At 38.1% G+C, this 10,366-nt stretch overlaps 1 protein-coding gene across 1 annotated transcript; it reads right to left on the reverse strand.

The window, feature by feature from the left end:
• Positions 1-337: 337 nt before the first annotated feature.
• Positions 338-3,007, reverse strand: LOC122093925 (3-hydroxybutyryl-CoA dehydrogenase). Its single transcript, XM_042664481.1, has 4 exons — positions 2,647-3,007; positions 2,191-2,412; positions 1,426-1,538; positions 338-1,296 (listed from the first exon to the last, which is right to left on the reverse strand). Exons 1-4 carry the CDS (start codon positions 2,830-2,832, stop codon positions 939-941), a joined length of 879 nt encoding a protein of 292 aa, XP_042520415.1. The 5' UTR covers positions 2,833-3,007; the 3' UTR covers positions 338-938.
• Positions 3,008-10,366: the final 7,359 nt, after the last annotated feature.

The following is a 10,366-nucleotide window of genomic DNA, read 5'->3' on the forward strand; positions in this document are numbered from 1 at the left end:
TTTCCTTTTTTATGAGTTTCATCAGCTGAAGTGACTACCCTCGGGTTAAATTTAAAAATACTACTCAAATCCAAATGAACCTAGGATCTTATCTAGACACACTAGAATTAACAACATAAAATTATAACAAAAAAAAAAAATCCAACTACATCCAGAAAATCATTTCACATCATTACCCTCAGTTTGTAGAAGAATGAAACACTAAATTTCCTAAGTTCGGAGGGTTTACATCAAAGCCTATTGCAATACCATGATAGTGTAAAGATGAAACAGCAGCAATAAATCACTCTAGGAAGCACAAAGAAGGAAAGGATATTAGCGAACAAAAAGAGGAAAATTTTAGAGAAAGAGAAAGAGACAGAACTGATCTTCGCATGAATTGGATATCCTTGTACAAACTGTGCACACAGGTATGTCCTTAGTTCAATTTCATCATCAAGGGGAAAATGCGACAATGTAATAGATGGGCCAAATACTGTACTCAGCCTGCTGGAATCCTTGAAGAAATCAGACCTTAAATGATTGAAGATGTATGTGTTCATTGTTGGGAAGTTACCAAGTTCAATCCCATCTTCTTTTCTGATTACATACACACAATCCCTGAGAAATCCCTGACAGCATAAGTGAGTTTTACCTAAGGGGAGGGATGTATTTGTATGTGCATAATGGGAAAGTTTTGGTAATGCCATATGCCACTCTAATCCTACCAAAATTATTACGCAGAGTCTTTCTGAACAGCTTGAATAGCCACACAAGGAAAAATTAAGTATTTATTTTGTCTCATTCCCACATAATACATGGCTTGACTGCTCAATGTTCAAGGTAATGGTTTCATAGCTGCTGGCTTTTTATTGGAGGTGTACACAGTGACTACCTCATTTTTTTTCTTTGTGGATGGCTAGGGATCAAAGGATTCATTGTGTGTCTCACATCGTCATTCAGAGACGAGGTGATGGTTGTACTTTACGGTAAGTATACACACCAATACCTCGTTTCTTTCCCAGGCGACCAGCATCAACATACTGCACAAGAAGAGGGCATGGAGCATATTTGCTGTCCCCTAGACCAACGTGAAGGACCTTCATTATTGACAGGCAGACATCCAGTCCAATGAAATCTGCAAGCGCTAAAGGGCCCATCGGCTGATTTGTACCCAGTTTCATCCCTGCATCAATGTCCTCTTTTGTTGCCACCCCAGTATAGAGAGTGAAGAATGCTTCATTTATCATAGGCATAAGAATCCGATTTATAATGAATCCAGGGTAGTCTTGAGAGCATATAACAATCTTTCCAAGCCTGCATCCAAACAATCACCCACAAGTTCATTTTGAATACTGAGATATGGGATATGGTTTGGGACTTTGGTTAAAGGAAAACAGAGAGCCAGTAATTCCCAAAAAAGAATATTATGGGTACAGCCCTCACCGCTCTGCCAAGGATTTCACTGCCACAAATGTTTCATCTGATGTGTCCGCACCTCTTATAATCTCAACCAGTTTCATGGTAGGAACAGGATTCATAAAATGCATGCCAATCACCTGCAATAATGAAACAGGTATCCTTCTAGTCAAAGTTGCTGTTTGGAACTGGTATACTATGCTCTAGCTACAACCTGGGTTCAAGAAACTAGAAGCTGATGCAAGAGTGGTATGTAACAGGTACTGGATGAGCAGGGCAGCCTAAAGGCTTTCTGTTAATACACGGTAGTGAATATAGGTAAGGTAGTGGGTGCAGATAATGAACCATTTAGAAGGTAAAAGAGGGGGGGATGGGAAACAATCAGTTGGTTAACATGTGGAAATAGTTCAGCAGAGATCTATTTTGGTTTTGGGACACTTCCAAGGTTCTCATCATCCTATTCTCCCAATTTTGTTTCCTTTCTTCTCTTTTCACTACACAAGGGGTTTTGATCCTTGGCCAATCAGAATTTGAAGCATTTACCCTCCATCCATGTATGTCAATAACATACATGGTCTTGAAATGTGGGTGAAATTTCAGTCTCCAAGATGTTAACTGTTTAACTGATGAACAGATGCTAGCAGAAATACAATGGAGTAGATGATGAGGTTTCAAATCACACAATTGCCCAGGGAACTACAAAGCAAAGAATAAAAAAAATTTGCGTTTTTGAGAAGAGAAAAGAAAGGAAATTAACATTGAAATAGATAATCATGGAGATAGTAGCAAAACCTGTTGGGGACGCATGGTAGCTGATGCCAAGCGAGTAATGGAAATGGAACTTGTATTAGAAGCCAAAATCGCAGAAGCCTTGGCAATTCCATCTAGTTGAGAAAACAGTTTCTTCTTAACATCTTCAGATTCGACAATGGCTTCAATGATAACATCTGCAGATCGAAAGTCTTCCAAATTCGAGGTAAACTTAAGACGACGCTGAGCATCAGCGCCTACTCCCTGTTATGTGAATAAATTTGACAGAAAAGAAAATTCAGTATTCTAAGAAAATCTGATCGCTTCCCCCCTGTTACGAAGGTGTTTGAACTAGAATTAAATTTCCAGTTCCGATTTCACAAAACCTGATCTAATTCGAGTTTCTTGATCGAATCTACGACGATAACAAATCTGGTCTCATTCTTGTTGATAATGAGGTGTTTGAAATTGAACTGGAGCGACTAGACAAAAGAGTACCTGAGAGAGGAGGCCTTTGGAAATAAGGCGCTGGAGGGAACTGGAGATGGACTTTCTTGCTCTGTTGAGAGCTTGGGCGTCGGAGTCGTGAAGCCAAACATCGATGCCCCCGACGGCAGCGGTCTGGGCGATACCTGAGCCCATCTGCCCGCCACCCACTACCCCTATCGCCTTCGTTTCCGCCATCACCACCTCTACCACTTCCACTGACAGTACACCGATTCCGCTATGGAAAAACCCAAATCTCCCGATCACGTAATTTTTTTGTCGTTTTCTGACCAGAAAGTACCTTACGGCTCCTAGGCTATGTTTGTCCCCAAGAGTTAAAAAGAAAAGAATATTATGGGTACAGCCCTCAGTCCCTCACCGCTCTGCCAAGGCTTTCACTGCCACAAATGTTTCATCTGATGTGTCCGCACCTCTTATAATCTCAACCAGTTTCATGGTAGGAACAGGATTCATAAAATGCATGCCAATCACCTGCAATAATGAAACAGGTATCCTTCTGGTCAAAGTTCCAATGACCTCGACTGCCATTGAAATCAGCCACTCTGTCATCTCATCTCTCGTTTCTTGGAAAAATTCTTTACCCAAGAAAAACAAGTTCAAAAAAGTGTTTTTTTTTTTTTTTCTTTTCTTCTCTTGACTACCAAATAAGAGAAGAAAAGAGAAGAAATTATGAGAAAATAAAAAGAGTATGTATGTTTGGTTGCAAGAGAAAAAAGAAAAAAAAAAAGAAAAAAAAATTCAAAAAAAAATTAAGTTTTAAGAGAGATAGACACATAAGAAATCATTGTGTAATCATTCATTTTTTGTCTTATTATGTTTTCATATTTTCTCATGTTTTCTTGTGTTTTTAGCAAGAAAATTTTTGAAAGATCAAAATAAATTTTCACAATTCCCAAGGGAAATTTTGAATTTGAAAAAAAAAAATCTTCTTTTGACTGAAGACATACCAAGTGCAAAGAAAAATTCTTAATCAAGGAAAAAAAATACAAAAAATGTATTTTTTTCTTTTCTTTTCTTGGCTACCAAACACAGCCTTAGTTTTTTTTCTGATTGAAGCTGATCTGTCTTTTAAAAAAAGTACCTCAAAACTCTCTGTCAGTTACAAGTAATACTCGATAAAATAATGTATATATATATAGAGGGATAGGTTTGCTAGAGCAGTACCTAAGAATTAGGAATGCTAGCAAATTTGAATCGTTGGATTGCATTTAATTGATTTAAACCATTAGATTTAAAATTATTTTTTTAACTTTTAAATACATTAGGAGAGTGGCAAGAGTACACCCCTCAACCACATAAGGTATCCTTGGGAAGAGGGATGTCAGTCAACTTTCCTTGGAAAAATGGGATTTTTATTGAAAAGAGGGGATTTGAGTAACGCAACTCTCTCTCTCCCTCTTCCTCATTTGTTCTTCTCTCTTCTTTCCTCTTGGCGAACCTCGTCTACAACTCTTGGTGACCCATCCTTTGTCCACGCCTATCTCTAACTCTTCCTCATTTCTCTTTTCTTCTTCTTCTACCGACTGCAACAAAGTGGTTCAGAACATCTTTGCGACCTATATTGACCTTGCTTTGTTATCCGGAGCGGGGGTTAACGTCAGTGTGAAAAGCAGCATTGGTGGCACCGAAGGAAGATATTGGGATATTTGGCTGCATCATAATCTCTGTAGGCCTACAAATTTAGAAGCTAAGTTTACGGGCCTCTTCAATCTTCATATGACTCTTCTTATGAAATCTAGCAACAAAAACAAGGGAAGTATGTGGGCTCCTTCATGCATCATCAGAAGAAGAAGGAAATTGAAGTCAATATAGGATAATTCATTGAAAATTACTAACTGTGATGAACATATTTTGGCTTCTTCCTTCTCACATTCCAACAAACAAAGAAAGGGGGGGGGTGGGAAAGGAAAAACGGAGGAGGGCTTTAGCCTTTTGCAGAGGACTAATGTCCAATCTAATAGGAGAACTAGGCCGCCGTGGTCAAGTACCTATGGCCAAAGAAGAAGCCAGCGACCATGAGCGGAACAAAGAACTCGATGAAGCTTTTAAATTTGGGCAACCCATCTTCCTTGATCACGAATGCTAACATCTCTTTGCCCTTGCTTTATTTGTATGAAGAAGCAGTAGCAGTAGCTTCTCCTTCTTGTACCTTGAATCCTTGAAGGACGCCCACCTGGCACTTGGCTAGCATGTTCTGATAAGCCTTGCTTTGGCCAATATCCTTGAATTCTTTCGTAGCATCCTTTCATGCTGCTTCTATCAATACCTCCTCTCCTCCTGGATGTTCATCCAGGATTTTCGTCACATCTAACACCTGTAATTCATAGATCCAAGAAGAAATCATTTAAGGGAATCTCTAACAGAAACAGATATAATCTCCGGTGAGCTTCTTCTCACATTAGCAGAGGGTTGTGGAACTTCTTCTCCGACCAACACCGCACATTAGACGTTTAAGATATTAGGTTCCCAAAGATAAAGTGTTACGTTCCCAAGACCAATGTCAGTTATGTACGGCTGTACACTTGACGCATCTGAACATATACATTTTAATAATATTTCTACCTTCATTTTCATGTGTAGAATTGTACAAATACTTACATCTCTTCAACAGCATGGACTATATCTGTTTAATCTACTGGTGAAAAATCGCTAGCATACCTAATTCTTAGGTGACCTGCTAGCTTACTTGTTCTTTTATATACATATATATATATATATATATTTTAAGTAAAAGCAAAAGTGATTAACACGCACCGAACTAATATCGATACCGATACCCAAATCCATGCCTTCCACTACAAAATCATCAGATGGTGAACCAAATGAAAACGTGGTTTTGAATGGGTCCACCTCTCACTGACGTAGGGCTTGGATCATTTTGTTCTGCATCAAATTTTCTTTTCATTTTTTTTTTCTCTGAGCAAGCAAGGGAGGATGGAATCTCCCACGCCATGCCAATGCTCTCACCTTAGTATCTTACTTGCCACTAATCTTAACAACAATTGTCCAATGCAGTTGGTGAATTGTGGTGTGCAAAAATCCCATATTCGCCAGGACGGCCTTTCAGCCTTTGTGCTATAAAAAACCACTCATTTCATTGCCCTTGCACACTCTCTCTCCCTCTATGCACACCGTTGCATTTATCCCTCTCTCTCCCTCCCTGCTTTTTCAGCAATAGGTCTCTCTGCCTGGTTTCGTCACCCATGGGCTATTGGATGTCATAAATCCTCATCAATAATGAGTGACAATTGCATTAGGCCAACAATGGCTACCAGAGTAGGACGAAGCATGGCCATGAGCTAACTACATTAATGGATCGTCTCATTCTCTTTATCCCTCTCAATGAGTCTCAAACGAGTCAGAAAAATAATAGGACTTCAAACTTGAAATCATTCTCTCCCACTCCTTCTAGTGTTTTCCACTTTGAAAACCAATCCCTTCTTAAGCCGTAACTTTGGTTAGAGTCTCTATGTCTACCACTTTGAAGTGTAGATCTTATATAAACATGTTTTAAGCCACTGAAATCTACAACTGATAGAAACTAAAGGGAAAAATCGTGTAAGAAAATAATGACGGGTAGTGTATAAGACTTATCTGAAATATGTTGATGATGTAGGAATTCATAATACATAGTAATTCTTCATCTTCTTGAATGAAGAATGGGTGAAATTGGAGTCGAGTCATATCAAAATGATACTATTTTAAGGTTGTTAGACGCCTCTAATTGTGCAACAATGTTAAGCAACACGTCTGTACTTCCAAGATTAAGCTACTCCATAATCACATAAGATGCACTACCAAATTCAATCACATTGGGAGTCTAAAAGCTATACTCATTACTTAGACACTCTATAAACTAAATACACAGAGAGACATAAAAAAGGATTTACAAAGAGACTCAAAATGTTGGTTATACAATGACTGAAAAGAACTAAGCACAAAGTTGAAAAGAACATAAACACCTCTATAATGTTGTCAAAATTGTCAAGTTTTCACTGTCTATAGGTATGTTACGTTTTACACATGTGGGTGGATCTGTGGATATGTATGTGTGCATGTGTTTGAACCACTGTTAGTTAAAATGCGTTTTAAACATGTTCCCATTTTTTTGCCGTTTAAAACGCGTTTTTCCGTATGTTATTATACAATACGGAAAAAAACGGAAACGGCAAAAGAATCCGTTTTAAACGCGTATCTGTTTTTTAAGGGTAAAATAGGAATTTTATAAAAAAATTAAAAAAAAAAAAACCTATTAGTAAAAGTGAAGAGTGAAGACAATATGGTACTTGGTTTTTTTATTTTTAACTTCCATACTATTTATAGGAAAAAAATCTCATCTTCTTATAGCCCAATGAGGTAAAGAAAAGCTAAAGCTAGCAACATCTCATTTTCTTGTAGCCCATTGAGCTATTTTATCTTGGAATTCCTAGAGCTTTTGGAATATTAGATGCATGTATACAGGTAATAATCTCTCAAATTGCATGAGTATACTACCCTTTTTTTGGTTTCGTTTTTTTGAAAACTACACATTTAATACTCATACCGTTCGTTTTCGTCCGTTTGCCGTTCTCTGTTTTTTTGACCGTACCGTACGTTTCTGTTTTTTTGCCGTTCCCATTTTAACTAACAATGGTTTGAACACCTACATATGGGTATAGAACTAGACCCACATCCATACTCAACCTTGGCTATGGCCCAACCTGGCTCAACAGAGAAATATTTTGGAACTTTGATACACATAAAATCTAATAATAACTCTCTCTCAAAAAAAAAAAAAAAAAAAAAAAAAATAAACACGGGTCTGGCTTGACCTGTACAATCAGTTGTTCCTAGTGCATGGTGTAAGCTTGACGGGGACCCGACTGGCCCAATTGATTACAAGCTTGACTCAGCTTGACATGTTTAACCCGACCATTTATATATGTATATTTTGATTTTAGATTAACTACTTAGATACCCCCTATATTATGGCCAAATTGCTTGACACCCTAAACTATTGAAAAGTTTACTTGAAACCCATGAAACTTCTTGTTAGTGGTTGAATGAAAAGACTATTTTGCTCTTATGAGTTATCCAGCTGAGCTCTTTACACCTGAAAATGGCCAACATACCTTTTTAACCTTAAATAACCTTAACCCAAATCCACAAATCATCTTCGGAGTTCAAACCCTGATAAACCATTGAAGGAAGGGGAAGGGACAAAGGAAGACACCAACATAACCTCATGGTTTTGGTGAAGGTTTCGATAGAGCTGAAACACCCCAACTGAGATTACCAGACCTAGTGCCTCTGTCAATGGATAAACCTGCAACTCATTAACAAAACTCATTCAGAGAACTAAAAAGTTGCGATTGATGGGAGTATGATATGAGAGAAGATAAACGCAGTACAAAAACGACCCTTCTCTGCTAATCTACAAGCCACCTCTTCTCGTTTCTTCCTCCTGCTTGTATCCCTCTCTTTGTTTCCCTCTTTTTTTATTTTAATTTATTTTATTCTTTTTGGAAGGGCTTGAACTTCTATTTCGGGGATGAAGAATCAAATTATTTCATGTAAAAATTAGAACCACCTTATTATGGTTAATGAGAATATAATTAATACATCAAAAAGGAGAGAGAAGATACCATCTGAAGGTTGGGGCACCATTTGACAACGTTTCATTTATGTCGTTTCTACGTTTTCATGTTCCCAGAAACGGAGAAACAACCTAAAAAGCGATTGATAAAATTGTTTTGTTTCACCCATTTCTAGAAATATAAATCAAAATTTATGCCTATTTATAATTCTAGAAACGACTTTGACTATTCGTCGTTTTTTTAAATGAATTTGAGAGAGAAAAAAAAAAAAAAAAGCTTTTATGCCCAATAAATCTCTTAACTATTTAAACCTAAAAAGGGCAACTCAACCCTCTCTCCATTTTGGGCATCCGATGATACTACAGAGTTTTTTAGAGGCATTATGTCTACAAAAAACGTTTCGAGAAACAGGTCTATCAAACACCAAAAAATCCGTTTTTATTTTCAGAAATGTGAAAAGCTGTTTCTGCTATTTCTAGACACAGAAACAGCAAAAACGTTGTCAAACGGTGCCTAGGTTTTGGTAGTGGAGGACGTAGATCATGCTTGAGGGTTTCGGAGAAGAGAGACAGGGTTTGTACTTCTCCAGCTTCGATCTTCGTCGTCGGTTGAGGCTTCTTTCTTCTACGGTAGAGAGGAGTCTTCAACGATTAATAAGAGAAAACAACAAAGCAGTGAGCTGCACAGCAGAGACTGGTTTTCTTTCTTCTCCGATAGAGAGGAAATAGCAATTGCTCTTAGCAATTATGAGTGGGCGTTACTCAGCTTAGTCGTTATAAGGGAGAATTCTAACTCCTATTTTCTTGAACGAAAAGGAATAAGGGTTATGACTATTTTAATATAAGAGAAGGATCACTGGATTCATTAGTAATGTAAAAAACCACCATCATTTTCTACATTTGAGAGATAGAGATAAAAGCCAGAAGACTCTCTCTTTCAAGAAGAAATAGTGACTCAGATAATTCTCGGAGTTGCGTTGGACAACAAGGTAGGAATGCAGTCTATGAGGAGGTAAGTTCCGCTACCCTTGTCATTGAATTGTTAAATTCTTTCAAAACGGAGACTTAAAAGTTCCTAAATTATGTCTTTAGAAATGATATAGGCTTCCTCACCCAAGAGACGTAAGGATTCTTTTGTAAAACCAAAATCTCTCATTTTTCATATTTATCTTTTCTATATCCACCCTCTCTCTCTCTCTCTCTCTCTCTCTCTCTCTCTCTCTCTCCATACTTACTCCGGGTACGTAACATACTGATATGGAATCCTTCATCATAGTTCTCCTTTTGGCTGTTTTGGGATTCATCAAATGCTTTATTGTGCCATACTAATTTGTCACTTACTATCCAACCAGGGTGGGATCTTCGGTCCATTAACCTCCTTTGATCAACAACCACAATATTTTGGAAAAAAAATTCAAGATCTGAACATTTAGATTGCTGTCTTTTGAAAAGTTCCATGTCTGACCACTTGAGTGGTGATTGGAATTAGAGATGTCAGAAAAGCCCAGACAGCTCGAACCCGCTCTAGCACGCCATAAGCTGGGTCAGGGCTTAGGTTAAGTGTTTCAGTCTTAGGGCAGGCTTGGGCTGAAATTTTCAGGCCCAATGAAGGGCCGGGCTGGGCTTGGGTAGAGCTTGGGTTGGGCCCAGCCCAGCCCAACCTGACCCTATATATAATACAAATAAATATGTTATAAGATTACATTAACATATAAAATTTATATTTTTGAAATGTCTTTATACACTATCAACACCTTTTTGAGATTCAGTGGATTAATGGTCTCTCTCTCCCATCCAAACAATATACAAGGGCTGCCATGGTCAATTAGGGCCAAACCCGCCCCAGACTGGCCCAATCAGGATCTATAAGGGTCGGGCTGAGTTGGGTGGAGGCCAATAGGACCAGGCCTGGGTTGAGATATACCTAGGATTGGGTTGGGCCTGGACTTAGTTCAGAGACCTTAGTGTTGAGTTGGAGTTTTAAGAAATCCGACCCAACCTAGCCTATTGACACCCCTAATTGAAACATTCAGGCTGCCAACCAAGTTTTTAAAATTTAGAATTGGTCTTAACTAATACTGATCTCGATCAATATTGGATCATTTGAGATGAGATGAATTTACCTTTATTTAAAAA

Source organism: Macadamia integrifolia, chromosome 11 (assembly GCF_013358625.1).
Source record: "Macadamia integrifolia cultivar HAES 741 chromosome 11, SCU_Mint_v3, whole genome shotgun sequence".
Taxonomy (NCBI): Eukaryota; Viridiplantae; Streptophyta; class Magnoliopsida; order Proteales; family Proteaceae; genus Macadamia; species Macadamia integrifolia.